This window comes from Nilaparvata lugens, chromosome 1 (genome assembly GCF_014356525.2).
Source record: "Nilaparvata lugens isolate BPH chromosome 1, ASM1435652v1, whole genome shotgun sequence".
Lineage (NCBI taxonomy): Eukaryota > Metazoa > Arthropoda > Insecta > Hemiptera > Delphacidae > Nilaparvata > Nilaparvata lugens.
Genome location: NC_052504.1, coordinates 75206674 through 75225723, shown reverse-complemented (window position 1 = coordinate 75225723; position 19050 = coordinate 75206674). Strand labels below are relative to the sequence as shown.

The 19050-nt window shown below is 34.4% G+C and overlaps 1 protein-coding gene across 8 annotated transcripts in view; it reads left to right on the top strand.

Moving 5' to 3' along the window:
• The window catches only part of LOC111052953, a 171641-nt gene extending 153034 nt beyond the window's left edge, over positions 1-18607 (top strand). For all 8 annotated transcript variants that reach the window (XM_039443085.1, XM_039443086.1, XM_039443107.1 and 5 more), the window contains 7 exons: positions 2100-2238; positions 5039-5619; positions 10413-10560; positions 12596-12759; positions 13822-14017; positions 15689-15974; positions 16983-18607. In XM_039443085.1, the coding sequence (XP_039299019.1) occupies positions 2100-2238; positions 5039-5619; positions 10413-10560; positions 12596-12759; positions 13822-14017; positions 15689-15974; positions 16983-17201 (1733 nt within the window). In that variant the 3' untranslated portion in view covers positions 17202-18607. The remainder of the gene's footprint in view (positions 1-2099; positions 2239-5038; positions 5620-10412; positions 10561-12595; positions 12760-13821; positions 14018-15688; positions 15975-16982) is intronic.
• The last annotated feature ends 443 nt before the right edge of the window (positions 18608-19050 follow it).

Here is a 19050-nt window from a genome sequence, read left to right as displayed (position 1 = left end):
TTTTCTTGTAATATGTCACAAGTACACGACGTTTTTAAGATGAAGATTATTTTTGAAGCTATATTGAATTGTAAGCTAATTGAAACTGGTGCCTCATTGTCCCCTACTCTGAAAATTAAAAAAGTATTGAAGTAGAATCTCATTTATCATCATAAAATAAAAAACGTAATAGATTTTCCGAGATCTCAATATGCTTTTTCATTGATTTCCAAGCAGCAAAAGGAACACACAGCCTACTACTGATGAGGAGTAAGAACGTGCGATGATCCACTATATTTTTCTTGTAACAAATTTTCCACTACTGCATTATTTTACATGTCCTGGACAGTAGGTAGTGTACAGTACCATACGAACAGATTTTACTCCTTGATCACTTAATTTCATTTTTTAAATTGTATCTGAGTTCAATAAGTATTCAAAATCCATCTTCAACACGTTTTTGAAGTCGTTCTTGATAAACGTATCAAATATCGTACATGATCTACTAAAAATGTTTCCATTGTATAATCGACACAGTTGTAAAACACTTTTTAATAAGTAAGAATGAACTAAATGAGAAATACAGGATATAATGATTTATTTATTTAGCGTATGACAGATACACAACACATATAAAGCTCATGTGTCTCAAATGTACTATATTTTTTCAGTAATGAATATAATGATGTATTGTTCAACTTAGACGGAACAATAATAACTAGTAATTTTATTTATTATCATGTCAGTTAGCTTGGAGTGAGGAGGATGAGCAAGAAGGAACATTCATCTCAAGACATACAGTGTATCTCACATCATCAACAAAAGTAACAAAATCATCATTCCATCTGTTTTTTATCATCCTCATCTTTCTCCTTACGAACGTCTCCTTCTCATCATTCTTCTTCTTCTTCTCCCTCTATCCCTCAGCCTCCTCCCCTCTCTTCCTCCATCCTTATGCATTATCCTTATCCTTCTATCCAATAAGAAACCCTTCAACCATTAACCTTCGACCATCTTTAGATAGCCCTACATCACAACCCACCTATCCACTTTCCTGATATTTCCACAATTTCCTCTGTTTCTGGATTTCTTTGACAATCTCTTTATTTCTTTTTTGTCAGTTTATTAGATTGTCCGTGAAAGGATTTGGAAATTCCGGATCGCCAATCAAATGAAGAACCTCGGCTACGCATTTGGAAAAAGCGAAGAAATCGGATTAACGAAAATATACCTAGTTGTGAGCTGGAATAGATTCGAATAAGATGCATTATGAAAGCGATTAGCTTCTATTCCACAATCATATCCTCACTGTTCACTTTGTATTATACTATGTCATACTGGTATAAATCTTGAGCCAATCAGTAAATACATACTGATGGCTAATTGTGATACAATCTCTCTTTGTAGGCTAAACTAAATTGCATTGAAGATATAAACTATGCTTATATTAATGCCATGAATTGGAGTGAGTAAAGTGAAACTGGAACCTCATTTCATTGATTGCTTGAATAATACAAAAGCATTAATTTCATTCAATTTTGATAGTATCAGAATTTATATAAAATTCATACAACTTCTCTACAATATATATATATATATTTACATTTATATATATACATTTATGTATATATACATATATACATAATATATATATACAATTCATATTCACTTCTTGAAATCTACATGTTTTAGGAGGGAAAGTACTACTACTTAAAAGAATATTTATATAGGTACTTTATTTATCTAAATCTCACTAATCTATATAATATCGAGGCAGGGGCAGGGGTTTACTCCTGTATTTGGGGAATAACATCATTTTGTGACATTAAAAATTTTCTTTTTTTCATTGTTTATATTTGGGAAGAACAATAACATTTATTCAATAACCATGTATTCTTAGCATAAAATTCTTTCCAATGTAATCTAATGAATTTCTTCACTCTATCTTTCCAATGGCACTCATAGAGATATCTTAGAAGTGGTAGCCTACATTACCTATATTAAAATTCTAATGGCATGCAGATTGCAATAATTTTTTAACAGTCTATTGCAGAGAATTCAACTCCTAGGCATTAATAGTCCAAACGGATAATGTGAAATCTAATATGTTCTCCTCTCAGATTGCTTTGAAAGGGTAAGAAGTGGATTGAGACTGGACAGCACGATGACGAAGAACGCGATGATGGCCAATTCCATCAGCGACTGCGAACAGGCCTGCATCAACTCCAACACATTCACCTGTCGAGCGTTCAGTTACAGGTACTTTTTGCATGTGCTCTTCAAATTCTAACAATATGTTCTACAATACCGTACTTTTGACGTTCTCTATAACCATTGTAATGTTGAACAATGATTATAGAAGAAGAGACTGATGCAATAATGCTAGTTTAAAGAATAATGGACTAGATCGATCAGCAGCAACTAACAAGATACAAGCTTTGATTATGGATAAGTGTTATCAGTATCGTTATCTGTATCCATAATCAAAGATGCAAGCTAGAATTACCGTACTGTACCACAGTACAAGAAACGAATAGCCTGCATATAATAGCGATATTGCGAACACAGTAAAATAAATATGTTTCGGCCTATTACTTTTAAAGTCAATCTTGTAAACTATCTCTTTAGTATTTTATCAAAATGCATATCTCATGATCTTCAATATATACTTGGCTCAACAATAGATTGTAATAATTATTTCTTTCCAAATCATCACCGGTATTCACAATTTTAAATCAATTTTCTTATGTATGATGCATCTTTATATTGTATTTTGTATGGTGTATGCTCATACTACTCTTTATATTGTAATTTTTAAAAATGATCAATTCTCTATTTTGTAATTTTTTGAATTGTTTATGTAATATTGTGTCTATTTCACTCTAGTTTTGTGAGTATAGTCATAGCTGTACATACAAATAAAAAAATTAAGTACCCTTTTTTAACAACCGATATTTAATTATATTGAATCACTTGTAAATTGCTTTAAAACCGGAATATGTTGTGAATAATATAAAAACATACACATATAGCTGTTGTGTAAGTATAAAAGTATACATTATATTATTATATGAATAATACTTGACTACAGCATCCATGGGATGTCTATTACATTTTTTCCTCGCTCAATGAAATTTTCATTTCATCATAAAGCATATACATTTTATATTATGCAGGTTGGAAAACTGGACACCAAAAAATCTATGTATAAAGTAATTTTATTTCTGTCACGAACTACAGTCAATGATGCCGTTAACAAACAATCACGCAAAAAAGTGGAATAGTATCATGGCGACGACAGCCAGTGTGTTGATCGAAACAGTAGTTTTGGCGGTGAGTGGCGCTGTTCCAATGATAAGTTTATGATTTCTTGGACTAATAATTTTGGATCTTTACGTTGGGATCTTCTCGAGTCAATTTTGTCATTTTCTGAGCCAATTGTAGCACCAACTGGTGCATCTTCTTCCTTTCCGCAAAAGGTTGCAGATTTCCATCTCTCTCGTGGATCTTGCGTCCTGATTGAGTCCAGTGGGTACATGCGTAAATCGACCAGGATGTCTCCAACTCTGGGTGGACACTTGAACGTGGATAATCTGCTGTTGTCCTACAGACAAATAGTCGAAAAGATATTCAAGGTCCCTGTTTGTGCGGCGAAATACATTATAGCGGCTGTCTTCTTTTTGCCGGTCTTGAATAAATTTCTGCATTTCTACACTGGTAAATAATGACTCTAAGAAGCGCCTCTTGTTCATCATCGTCCACAAATCGAACCGTGTCGTGAACAAGTCTGGGCCTGAAAGATTATTTTTCAATTCTGGCGAAGATATTATACCATTGAAGTTTCTCTGTACCTGTACCTGAATCTTGTCTACTATTTCCTGTAGAATATAATTATTTGGTGATATTTGTCCTGTGGTTGTTGTTTGAGAGAATGGAGTTCGTTGTAGATCGGATCTACATAATCGACTAGAAATGGCGCATGCTGAGTCCGTATAATATTGTCCACAGAGAGTGACAAAGCACTCCCATTACTGGCTGTTACTGGACGACAATTTCTTAGATGTTGTCGGGCTCAGACTGGAGGTCTTCTTCAGAGAAGCTTTCTTCAGGATAGTAGTCTTCTTCTTCTTCACTTTCCCAGGTGTCTCCGTCTGTCGCTTCTTCGATACTGGTATTTTCTTTGTCCATGATGATGGAGTCGATTTCTTGCTGGCACCAGGTGAAGATGGTTATGCCTCTGTATCCGTTCCCGAACCGTAGGTCTCGTCCAGCACTTCGCTGCATTGAAGTACTTCGGCTATTAACTTTTTTTTATCACTGTCACTCAAGTATTCAATTTCTGATGGCAAGTGAGAAAAGTGAACTGAATTTGACATGTTAATTTCACAACACCGACCGGAAGCAACCACGAGTATATTCTAACAGAAAGTACCGATCTGGTCACTATAGAAAGACTGAACTTGAAATAAAAATTCTATCGCTGCGTTCCAAATTTCCAATCTCTTATTTTCGTTGTGCGCGCGCTTACCAGTCTGTATTTCTGGCCAAGTTATTATTATTTCTTTGTTTATGACGGCAGCTACGTAAGAAGGTGGCCGAGCATCATGGCAGCATGATAGGCGGCAAACATTCTATTCATGTATGCTTATTCTATAATATGGTGGTACTTTGTGAGTTGAAATCACTAGCTGACCCGATTCCATTGAATTTGGTCGCTCCGTCACCTTCTCGGCCATACCCAGTGGTTTGGAGATGAATTCGAATTCAATTCTACCTTATTTTAATCTGAACGAATCAAATTTTATTGCATTAAACACAAATTTGATACAGATGCAATTTAATATTTTTTGCACTAGAAATATATTTTTTTATCATTCAATTAATAACTTATTTAATAAATTCAAGAAATTGTCACTGCAACTAAATTATTTATTTGGGTACAGCAACAATCACAACACGTTGTTTTCATATTGATTGAGATTTAGTGAGGTTTATGTTAATGTTGTTGGGGGGTATGATTGATGATTGATGAGTGAATGTGGTGTGTGTGTGTGTGCAGGTACGGACCGCCGACAATCGGCCAAGACAGAGAGAACTGCCAGATGACCGACTTCCCGGTGCCCGAGCTCAACCCACTCAAGCACTTTGTCGACGACCCCAGCTGCGAACTGTACCACAGGGGCAGCTATGGGCATGGCTGCGAGGTGGACAAATGGGCACACCCTCACCATCCACCACACCACCACAAGCACCACCACCACCACTTCCACTACCACTGGAAGCCACCTCCACCTCCTAAAGACAACTACCTGCCGCCTCCACCTCCCAAAGACAACTACCTGCCTCCCTACCGTCCACCCCCACCCACCTACCGACCAACTCCTGTTCCGGCGTCCGGCACGTTCGCTTCGGGAGCCGGCTTCTCCTCGTCAGGATTCGGCCCGACCAGTGCACCTCCCCCCCATCCTCACTACCCACCATCGTCCAACTCCATTCTGTCCACGTATGGTCCTCCTGTCCATCACAAGCCCTACCCCTCCTTCGTTCCGCCAACTGGACCCAGCTATGCACCTCCCGCTCCCACCAACACCTACCTTCCACCAGTCAATTTTGATCACCCTTCTGCTAGTCGAGATAAAAGTTAGTGAACTTCTAGTATTGAATAGAATTGTATAGAATTTTTTACGTCGTACAATATTACAAAAAATCATTGCCTATCATTGATATCAATTACGGTTTAAAGCAGTTTTGGGCAAATACATGTTGTTTTTTCTAGGAATGTATTGTATAATATGATGTATAGGTGAATTGAATGAATTGGGGAATCAAGTAGAAACTGGCACATTAAAATTGGAAAGGAGAGATTTTTTTTAATCATCAACTAGTATTCTTACCTGATAATAATAGTCCAGTCAATGTAGACATAAAAAAGGACAATTTATTATATTGTAGTATCTGATTTTCTAAAATATTACTATATTTTGATACATGAGAAGTCCAGAACCAATTTCTTCATGCAAAATTTCCTTGTGCGAGATAAAGAGTGGCCCAATAAACTTGGATTTTCGGTTCATTTTCCAGTTTTCAGCTATTTCTGCCAAATCCAGTAATCGAACAGAGGAATTTGCTATCGCTTTCTTTAGAATATAAAATTCTAAATAAAATTCGGAACTCTCTATCTCCAATGAGTCGCTGTGTTATTTTTCAAAAATGAGTGAAATTTAAATAAAAATCAATTCTGATGAATTTTAGTTTTTGATCAAAAATATCTTCCGATTGTTACCATTTTGATGTAGTATTCAAAATCCCTCGGGGCGTATTTTTGTGCTCTACAATCTGAGATCTGGTATAGCGCTCTATCTCATATAGATTTCCAGGTACCTGACAACAATGCTCCTTGTATTGTGAAAAACATTATTTTCAGCTTCAACCATCATCACCAACTACATTGCCCTCATATTGATATAAGTTCATGTGATTTTTTCTACAAATTGTCTCACAAAAAACGGCCAATTTCTATATTCAAAGCTATATTCAAAGTATCTCGGTAACCCGTTATTATAAAAAACATTACTTGATCTTGAAATGTACAATAGAATCTTCTCTTTCTTTTACTGTGAATGTTTTATGGAGAAATATATGTTCGTGAAGTAAGATTCGATTGTTGAAAAAATCCTGAAATTGTTGATATTTTTCTCATATTGACGGTTTTGGCAGTTCTATGATAGGGAAAAGTGATTCATGATGGATTTTAGGCAACTGAGCTCTTATAGAGGATGAATTTATCTACAATTTGGAATCAATCGTGACTTTCTATGATATGTCAGACTTGTTTGAGAAACTATTGATTAACAGTAGCCTAGAATCACTAAAAAATATAAAATATAAAATCGCCATTTTTAAATTCTCCTGTAACTTTCGAATGGTATTGTAATCGAAAGTATTATTTATTAGAGTGAGAAGAGGGGAAACGTATCACATTCTCACTAGATTTATAAATTTTCTCAGAAGTACAAGTAAATTTCTCAAGATATGCAGCTTTGAATATAGAAATTGGCCATTTTTCGTACTTTGGAATATGGGCTTAAGTACACTCAGCAGTAAATTTTCGACACCGAATTTGACGCATGATTTTGGACCGCCTTGACGAAGAATGAAGGTGTAGTACGATAAAATCTGAGCATTGTGTCAAAAGTAATGAGTGTTTAAAATTTTGATTCTTGAGGTGTCATCATGCGCGCTTCTTTACTATTATATCTTTATTATAAATGTTTCCTTTTTCTATTTTGTTAGCGACTGGTAGGTATTTTTTTTGGATGTTAAGAGTAACAAGATGACTGACACTTGTATAAGGGCTGATTGGGGACTTCCACACGCATTAATTTATGGTGTTATCAATGAAAAGATTGAGAGCTGGAAAAACATTTTTGCCCGTGGTGCGAACGATATTTTTCGCCACACTACAGGTATTGCTGACAAAATAAATAAAGAATACAAAATAAAGAATACTCGTTAAGCTATCGTACCTATCTCTTGATTTTAGTGGTAGAAGATTTGCAGTCAGGATTTCAGATTCTTTTAAAATTTCACTTGGAATACCACAGTCATCTTCAAGCATTTTTGAAAATTCGGAATGCACTAATCAACAATAAATAATTGAATAAAACTGGTTGCGAAGCGAATTAGTTTGATTCGAAACTGGAACTAAAATCATGGCGACTTCAGCTTATTATGAAAGTGGACACTCGCCCGATCTAGCGGATGACTTATTAATAATAATAATTAGCGCGTTGTTTCCAGCCATAAGCGGCTGGAAAGAGACAACTTTCTGGGCTAGCCCGGAAAAGAAACCCTTTTCTGACGTCGTCTGCAAACAAGGTCTTTCAGATCTACGTAGGGACTGGAAAACAGCTGCTTTCTGTGCAGTGTGGCGAAAATATATGTTCGTGAAGTAAGATTCGATTGTTGAAAAAATCCTGAAATTGTTGATATTTTTCTCATATTAACGGTTTTGGCAGTTCTATGATAGGGAAAAGTGATTCATGATGGATTTTAGGCAACTGAGCTCGTAGAGGATGAATTTATCTACAATTTGGAATCAATCGTGAATTTCTATGATATGTCAGACTTGTTTAAGAAACTATTGATTAACAGTAGCCTAGAATCACGAAAAAATATAAAATCTAAAATTGCCATTTTTAGAAGTGTTTAAAATTTTGATTCTTGAGGTGTCATCATGCGCGCCTCTTCACTATTATATCTTTATTATAAATTTTTCCTTTTTCTATTTTGTTAGCGACAGGTAGATCTTTTTTGAGATGTTAAGAGTAACAAGATGACTTGTATAAGGGCTAATTGGGGACTTCCTACACGCATTAATTTATGGTGTTTTCAATTATATTATAACTATAACTACTTATTATAGTAATATTCTGAATTTCCATACTATACATAATTCTGTAGAATTAATTCACTCACTAGTATCAGTTCAGTTTTTATACAAAGTTATAAAGCCTACCTATCAGATTGGTAATGTGTTAGGCTACCTATATCGTTGATTGAATGTGATTGTTTCAGCATCCCAGTACTGTATAATGATACTTTTCACTTTTATCTTAATGTATCGAAAGTAACCTATTTAATTTGTAATGAATCATGCCCTACAATGAATATATTTCGCGAAGTTATCATCTATGAAGAGGTGTTCAATTAGTTAATATACGGTATTCAAGCGAGGCCTATAACTCTTATTATTCATTATTTGAACTATCTACTACTTTAATAATTTTGATGTAATATCTTCGCAACACACCGGCAGATACAATCATTGTCATTCACTTGATTGAAATACAGTATTGCGTGTTACAATGAACAGTTAACAATGAAAAAATATGGGTCCCAATATAACTATTTCAGTGATATTCAACAACATATTAGATACATTAAATGTGTCAAAGTTCCAAGCACTTTCGTCTAGTGAGAATTCAGTTCATGTATTGAAACTATGCTTTTGAATGAGTTGAGTTCATTCCAAAACTATGCTGCAAACTTTGTTAACTATGCGATGATGAGATCCCGAAATACACACGAGCTTGTGCAATATTAGGTTTGCAATGCACATCAAGGGTTGATAATCTATTATTAATAGACGAGGATGATTGAGTTGATTATTTTACAGAAAGATTATAAATTAATAATTTCAGTGATTTTATCAATAGATGCTTGCTCATACAAGCTCTTGGAACGTACCCTGTCATAATGTGGGCTATACAAGCCAAAATAGAATACAAGCAAAAATATATTACGTTACTCTATTACTGAAAATAGATTCTATGTTTTTCACTTGTTACAATCACTGATTTCAAAGCAAATATTACAAATAGCCTGTTTGCAAATACAGAGTGACACAGAATAACGGGAACTTTTTAAAACGCCATAAAGCATTAGTGGGAAGGGCAAAAATGATTTTACTCAAACTAATGTAAAGTTCAAGACTTGTCATTTGAGAATTATTAATAACATCTATCACTTATTGACAATTACTTCTTTAAGATGGCTTCCTCCTGAACGAATACACTCGTGACATCTGTGTTGACAATAATTCCTCATTGATCGCTGCAACATCTGCGTTCTGTTTGTGAAGCTATCTCAAATCAAACGTTTTCACAATAACCAATAACTGTAGTTGAATCATAACAGACAATATTCAAAATTAAATTAACAATATCCCAGCTGAAATGTTGCAGCAATCGTTCAGGAATCTCAACTCAGATTTCAAGAGTGTACTGTATTCGCGCAGGAGGATGTTATCTTGAAGAAGTAGGCTAATTGTCAAAAAGTGATAGATGTTATTAATAATTCTCAAATGGCAAGTCTTGAACTTTACATTAGTTTGAATAAAATCATTTTTGCCCTTCCCACTAATGTTTCATGGTGTTTTAAAAAGTTCCCGTTATTCTGTGTCACTCTGTATTACAAATTTAAAATTTCCTGCAGATCATTAATTACTATCGTGGTTGAAGTGATACTTCATTCACTTTCAAAGTGAAGTATTCAATGTCATTGTCTACAATTATTCAAGGCAGGTTGTAAAAGAAATCAGTAGTTCTATTGAGAATAAGAAAATACCCTACTGATGTTATTGTTATAAGAGGTCTATAGCAATATTCTGAAAATCAAATCAAACTTTTAGGTCAATCTATGAATTGCCATTTTCAAGAAATAATAAATTATCCAACAATCGCCCTAATAAATGAAAGCTTGATGAATAAATTATAAATAGAAGTTATATTATATCTCCTCCCTACTGCATACTATTGATATAATAATCGGGAATAAAGCTTATGGGCCTTCTTATAATATTCAACAAAGAAATCACTGTCTCGCTGCCTATCTTCTGTTTATATATCTTTTTATTGATTGTAATGTTGCAGTGTGCTACCTTGGATATGCGACTCCGGCTCGCCTAATGCCAAGCGCAATCAGGAGTTCTCTCATGGTTCCTAATGAGCTAGAATGCAAAGCTCAGTGTTCAAGAGCGCGAGATACTTCGCGGTTCAGATGTGCCTCACTCAGTTACAGGTTTGAATCATAATAATTTAAGTCGATAGGTAATAGTTATAGGAAATATAAGTCGATTCAAAGTTGAGAGGAGTATGAGACAAGTTGAATATCTCTTTTGTCTTAGGCCTACTATAAATATCTCTATTATTATAAATATCAAGGGCTACTTTTAGTGATAGAAATAAAGTGGATATCCATAAGTGATGAGTAGCTTTTATATTAGTAGTTCTGTGAACAGTAGACCTCGCGCTCAGTAAGTTACATTGATCTGTTGTTATGTTTTCTCGAAAAATAATGAATAATTTATCAATTTAAAATGTCTAGAAAAAATCCTAAATAAACATAGAGCTTTCTGTCCTATCGTACCGTGACGTGTCGTCCCGGAATGTGAGTGTGAGCGCTGTTATCAGGTCTGGCTGCAACTGTCTACAACGTTGATGGAAAGATACATTTCAAGATGTTCGATGCTTTTGAACGGGTAGTATTATAGTCAACTGTCTACTAACGTTGATGGAAAGATACATTTTCAAGATGTTCGATGTTTTTGAACGGGTAGGCCTAGTATTATAGTCCACTAAACAGCTGATTTATGATGAATAATTATTCTAGTCTGATTTTTACTCTAATATTGGCGTATGAAGGAGGCTCCTTTTTCCTTTTATATTATTCTTGAAATTCAAAATTACCAAAAACCTTGTATATACGTCGACGTGCGATTTAAAAAGGAACATACCTGTCAAATTTCATGAAAATCTATTACCGCGTTTCGCCGTGAATGCGCAACATATAAACATAAAGTGTTAAGAGAAATGCCAAACCGTCAACATGAATCTTAGACCTCACTTCGCTCGGTCAAAAAATACACCTTTTACATTTTAAAGACACAAGACATTTCTTTAGATTATTAAAACTACTAGTAGTTCTGTGAACAGTAGACCTCACGCAGTATTCTCATCCACAAGTACCTGATTGAAACTATAGACCTTATGGAAATACAGCAATAGACTGACTTCTCCACATATCTGTGTAATCACTTGTCAGCTGATTTATGATGAATAATTCTATAGTCTGATTTTACTCTAATATTGGCGTATGAAGGAGGCTCCTTTTTCCTTTTATATTATCCTTGAAATGCAAAATTTCCAAAAACGTTGTATATACGTCGACGCGCAATTGAAAAAGGAACATACCTGTAAAATTTCATGAAAATCTATTACCGCGTTTCGTTGTAAATGTGCAACATACAAACATTTAAACATTCAAACATTTAAACATTAAGAGAAATGCCAAACTATCGACTTGAATCTTAGACCTCACTTCGCTCGGTCAATAAAATAGATTCTAAGAAATTATCCATGCATTCTCGTTAGAAAAATGTTTAAATCATCTGTAAACACACACCCAGTAAATTCTACAGATATGTAGGGTGATCGTATAAGTCATATCCTATACTATTAATCGAGCAATTTCTGTTTATATGTTTGTATTTCACCGGATCTCGAAAACGGCTCTAACGATTCTCACGAAATTCAGAACATAGTAGGTTTATAATATAAAAATTCGATTGCACTAGGTTTCATCCCTGGGAAAACTCTCTGAAGGACATTAAAAGGATAATTATCATTCATCCTTGGAAAAAAAAAGCTAATGGTCTTCTCTGATTTAGATCACGTGAAATTAATCAGGATTAAAAATTAACCGGCTTTTGTGCAACCGGGCCTTTGTGAGGGAAATTTTTGCATTCCTCTGGGAATTAATGTCAATTTACTGTGATTAGATAGAACATTTCTGCATGAACTATGAATGTTATTATAATTTCTTCTTTCGTAATATAAGTTTTATGCTTTTGTACTTCAGAGCGAAGCTCGGTCCCCAATATTGAAGTTTAAAATATACATATTCAATAAAACTTTGTTACATCCACGAATATCACCAAACGTAATGATGGATCATGAATCATTACCGAACCAATTCACATAATTTATATGACCTGAGGGTATTTTTTAGACTAAGTCTTTTACTGTGAGAATAAGTGACTGCTGCATTTTTTCAGGGGCAATAACTGTGAACTGAGTGATATAGAACACAGAGACCTGAGGCCTGGCATAGACTTTGCTCCCGACCAGAGCTATTGGCTGTATGCGTGGGACTTCACCGATGCCCGTTGCTACATACCTCCAAGGGGCAACGTCTTAGCTCCCAGTGGTCCAGATTACAGTAAGTGGCTTAGCTATTTCCTCTCTCATACTTTATACCTTTACTAACTCTGCTCTCATTTTTACAAACTTATTTTTTCCATACTCCTTTATTCCATCGAGGGTCTATTGCAGTAGTACCGTAGTCTCAAGAAGTAACAGATGATTAGATATTAAAGTCTAATTGTTGCTTTAGCATCAGAATGTTTTTTAATTTTTACAGTGTAAATTCGTCATGCACTTGCTATTTTCATTTAATGTAATATTATTGAAAATTGAAATTCTAATTCTAATTGTCTAAGCCTGAATCGTAAGACTGCCTTATACATTGAAATAAAATTCAAAATCAATCAATTCATCACGGAGAAATACCATAGTACTAAAAATTCAGAATTGAAAAATATTATTTCTAAATTATTGTTTTACCGTACCTACTTGATTTGCTCATGATTGATCAAAATAATGAAACCCATTTTTTGAAAGAGGATGGCTTCATATTGAATCATTGAAACGTTTGCTCGTGATTCATGCTAAAATACAGCTTTCGTATGACAGCATCCTATACCATATACCATACTTCATCTTACGGTAATGAAAATAATTATTACTGTTGGGTAAAATTATTCTTGAAATGACTTTTTTTCATGTATTCAGTTGTCAATTAGCTTGTTTGTTATAAGATTAGACGTAAATGTGCTTCATTATAAAAAAAGAATAAATGAATAAATAAATGAGTAGTAGGTACAGGGAAGAAACTCTAAGAATAGTCATTGAATGATTATCTACTGTCATTTATTTCTAGAATCTTATAACATTCTTTGCATTCTTATAATACACATTTTTGCATAAATGTGAAATTATGATTTTTGATTAACAAACTCAATCCACATTGACTTTCTCCAATCAAAAACAGTGTGATTTATTTGATGAAAGTGTATTTTAATAGGGAATATTATAAATGAACAGTAGTAGAAAATCTCATTGTAGTTTAATTCTCAAGGATAATATGAGAATAATGTAATTTGATTGTTGAATAACAAGCTGGACTTTGTTGATTGGCTGATGATCATAATTTGTGTTGCAGTGGGAGGAGGCATGGCAAGCACATGGCAGCGTTTCACGGTCTCAGGTCAGCCGTGCCGAGCGGGCACCGTTTGCTCGCAGAACAGAGACATTGGTGTGTGGACCTGTCCAGTGGAGAATGGACTGGACGGTGACTGGGACTACTGCTGTAGATCGGGCCACCAGTGTGGATATTCAGAAGGCTTCAGCTATCCCTGGTATATGCATCTCACAATCAATTTATTTACTTTCGTTTTCAAAAGTAAAAGTAAATATTTCATTTACTTTTTTGGGAATTTATATCCATCAAAATTCGTTAGAGCCAGTTTTGGGTTCAGTAGCCCCCTCATTGTATATGGTTTGTGCCTTGATTGATAAATTAAATGAAATTCCAATATCTATACTTGGATTTACATAGTGAATGCCACGAGAACGAGTTTTAAAGTTATTTTTGAAAAGAAAGCTTCTCTGATTGGTTCTCGCATCCGATGAGCATTTAATGCGCGAGGAAGGCCAAGACTGGAGTACATGGGACAACTGAAGAAGGATCTGAGATGTGCCAACCAACTACAGAGACCTCAAAAGGATGGCGGATGACAGAGAGGCATGGAGAGTTGCTGCCAACCAGCCCAACGGCAGTTAACCAAAGAAGAAGCATTTAATCATGATTGAAATCTAACGGGACTTTGTAAGCCGAGCCATAGTTTTTCATGTTCATACAATCCAACATGCCTGCTGTAGCAGAACAATAAGGATCTTACATCCCTAGATCATGTCAGTAGCTGTATTATAAATATATATATTCCATTATCGACCCAATTGACATATTTCCAAAATAAAAATGAATCCTGCACATATAAGAACATTATCAATATCTTAGTTTTGATACAAACCGCTATTATTTTTCGGTCCAACAGAACGTTTACAGTGATTGTCATTGATTTTGCCTTCATCTCTTTTTCAATAAACAAGAATTGAGGAAATTCTTCCTCAAGCAAACGATCCTATTTTTATAATTAATTTATTTTATTTGAACACACTACTTATAAAATATAATATTCAAAATGTGAAAGTAAGCTTATTATAGCCTAGGAATATGGCACACAGAGAGGGGCTGTTGGCGTTCAGAGTGTTCATGGTACCGTTATGTATTACTGTACCAAGAAACTAAATTTTATTACAGTATGGAATTAGTATGAGAGAGGCTATTAAGCTATTCAATTGGTAGCTTGTTGATTGTTCATTTCGTGTTAGAACTCTCTTCCTCAAGAATCCTTAGCGCTTAATTCCAATTCATTAAATTTCTCTTCTTTTATTTTGGATGAATCGCATATTTTTCACTTTTCATTCCTTTATTAATTCAATGCATTCAATTATAACTTTATTTTATTCATTTTAATAAAATAGTTTATCCTAAGCTGAGTTTTGTTCCACTTTCAAAATGTTTCATATACATTTCACCAGATATTACTTTTAATTTTTACTATATGGTATTATTCATTCTATCAATGATTTCATTGTTGTATTTGTCATGTCAATTGTATTTAATGCTACACAGTAGTTCTTTTGCCTTCTTTGTTCATTTTCAATTATCATTCTTTAAAATATATTTTATTTAATTTTGTATTTACACGTATATTTTTGCATTAGCCTTATTATTTTTGTGATATTATTATGTCATCTTTGCTGTACTATGTTTTGATGTGCAATGGGTCTTTCTAGACCTAGCACGAAATAAAAATCAATCAATCTCGCTGATGATGAACATGTGTATGTGCATGGTAAAAATGAAGACATGCATGTTTTTATCAAGCATGTTCTACCACAGAGACAAACAAATTACGCTTATCCTTTCTCTATGGTTTGTGAACGTATTTTGTGGAAACTAGGTGTTACGTGGGAAGCTCAGCTAAGGACCAGTGGCGGCCGTGCAGTGAGCACTATTACCCGTACAAGCACTCGAACCGCCCCCTGCACTGGCCGGTCGCCTATCTGCACAAAGAGAGTCCACCCAACATGACCACTGGTGGCCCTGGCCCTGGCTTTGGCTCCACGGCCCCCGCCACTCTCCACATCCCACATCAGCCATCTATCGTCGACAACTTCCTCGAAACACTCAAACAGGAATCTCTCAGAGCCAACACCAGCTCAACAACAATTGTTCCAAAATTTGAGGTGGGTCAGCTAGAAATTAATTGCGATCATTCTTAAATTTATATATTTTTTCTTCACAATGTAACTTTCAATGTCATTGTAGCCATTGACAAATTAGTGGTTATTTAATGAATTAGCCATTATTTCATTATTTAACTCTATAATTAATTTCATTTATTGACCATTATCAAAAATACATTACCATACATACATACCATTAAACTACATTAAGCATTCGGCTAGTCTGATAAAGTAAGTCAACTTCAAAAATATGTATCTTTCCAGTTTACTTCTATGAGTATAACGTTTGTTTTCAAATTTCAACTTAAAATCATATTTTAAACATAACATTATGGAAAGTTCACTAAAATATTTGAGAACTGTTTACAGGGAAGAATAACTTACTAAAGTGGGCATTGGGTTATGAACTAATAAACCATATTTACCTTGTAATTTATTAACTTTACTTAAAATTTGTTAATTTTGTCTCTTTTTTATATTAATGAACTACCGTAGCTTAAGCCGCAGCCCTACGCGCCACTTTCTTGGTTCAAATTCAGTAGGCTATTAGCCTAATCTTATTATACGATTCAAATACACCTCAAAGGTTTTGCCAAATATCCGCCAGATGCACCACCTTTCACTTCCACTAGGTATACTTATTTTACATTTTCGAGCAATTCACTCAACTTAATTGGGCCAAGCCACACGAGGCGTTTTTTCAGTCGGCACGACAGAAAAGGAAGCTCTCCGATTGGATTAGAAGCACACTCCATACGCCAACCCTATCAGCCAATCGGAGAGCTTCCTGTCCTATCGTGCCGACTGAAAAAATCGCCTCGTGTGCCTTTACCCTAAAACGTTCACTTTTGTTTTGGCCCAAATTTTTTGTCAATTGACCCAAAATTACGGGTTTAGTAGCTGTCATTTGTTTTGCAGATCTTTTAATTCGTAAGGATACGTGGATACCCACCATTTTCTATATTGAAGTGAATGATTTGTTTTGTGAAGCGATGTATAATGTTGCAGGTTGTTGATGTGAAGCCAGACCCGAAAGAGGAGTCATCGATGGACAGCAAGACCGACGAGAGTGCTCTGAGCAAACTGTGGATGTGGGGACAGTCGAGACTCAACAAAACAGACAATTCGGCTGAAGCCACAGACAGTGGCAGTACATCGTCAACATCAGTAACCGAGATTTCAACAATTACAACGCCTAATGATGAAATCGCAACAACTAACTCGTAGCATAATTTGTCAAACAAATGCACAATGTAGTACCTACTACTGTGAGCAGTTCAAATTTTTGTGCGCAGCAATGAAACTGGAGATAAGTTGAAATAGGCAGCATACCATGAATCAGATCAATTAGAAATCGAAAAACGATGTTTTATGAGTAGATTATAGGTTGATCAACATTTACTGTCCCTTTGGGAATCAATGTGATTGTGCAATAATCCACTGATAACATTTTATATTGAATAATTTGTAAACAATTCTATACTAATTGATGAAATATTTGAAGAAATTTTGTTGAAGAATTATGCTAGAATGGATAAAGATAAGATAATGGTACTACAAAACTGGCCCACAAAAGTTGTTAAAAAATTGTGATCAAATTAGGGTGGATTATAGTCTAAATTGTAAAATAGTATCTTTCATAAGCGGATGAAGAACTTTTGAGACTTGACAATACTAGTGTTTGGCTTGAAAAAATAAAACTATATGTTTCTATACAAACATAAAACTCTTTGTTATTTTAGAGCCATTTTTCAACAAATAAATTCAGAATCTTTTACATTTGATTTAGAGAAGCATAAATTGTAATTATGAATAACGTTTATTGATCAATCTCCTTCATAATATGAATTCTTCAAATGTTCACATTATCATGTTGGCCAAAGACCGTGTGATTCGACTGCAATGGGATTGTTGTGACAGTAATAACAGTTTCTTTGGGAGGATTTTGAGCATCTAGAACAAAATAATAAGTCGAGAATCATTAAATTAGAAATTTCAATTAAACTATAATTATTGATTAATGCAACAAAAATAGCTACTATATTCAATTTTATTAACATTTTGCAATGTATTGTATAAAATGTAGATACTGTAGTCACTTAGTAGGCCTAGGCCTATATGTAATCAATGTCCATGTTTTTTAAAAGTGATGTGAGGATGACCTTTACAGAAGTGAAGATGAACAATTCAGGTTGTAACATAGTAATATTCATTCTTGTGCAGTAGCGATAGCAATAAATGGGTGAATGATTTTCAATTGGTGGTAAAGCTTTGGGAGCTTATTGCAATTATAGTTTTTCTTGTAGATTATCCAACATTACTACTGCTTGTTGGAAATTCTATCAGAAAAATTCAAATGAGCTCCATTGGTTGTTAATATATTACTGTTCCGTTCTAATTTATAAAAATATTATTATGCTGTGAATAACTTGAATGATAAGGCAATGATTGATTTAAAAATTAACTTATAGAATAAACTAATATGTGCTTTAGGAGTATTTAGCTTTATGACCTAATGTTATAAGGAATCAATCAGTAATTACTTCAAGAACCTTGCTTGCAAAAAAAGCAATAACTTGTAATGCCAATATTATGCCAAAAATGTAAAAAATAAACACTATAATATCACAGTATGAAGCTTTATTTCTACATTATTGCTATATATTCAATCGTTGAGAAATACAGACGTTATACACATACACTTACGGAGATGCCAAAATTTCATACAAATTGCGTAGAGTTAGTCCCTAGGAAGGAAAATAAGGTATTCTGTTCCTTAGACTAGAATACGACTTCAGTTAGTAAGTGAAGCAAAAAGAGTGCAATGGTCATTATGATAATGTTGGTCACCTTCATCAATCGAGTTTGGAAAAATGTTTGCACAAATTAATGTTTCCCTCCAGAATAACAATTTTCTTCAAAATTTTAAGACTTCACATCTATAAGAAGTCCAGTAAGAACAGCTCTTCAAGAATAATTTCTCGCATTTTTTGAGAGAAGTGTTAATTTGATTAAATCTGATAAATCCTCTAAAATAGACCCAAACTTTTGAAATAAGGTGCATTTCATAGACGAA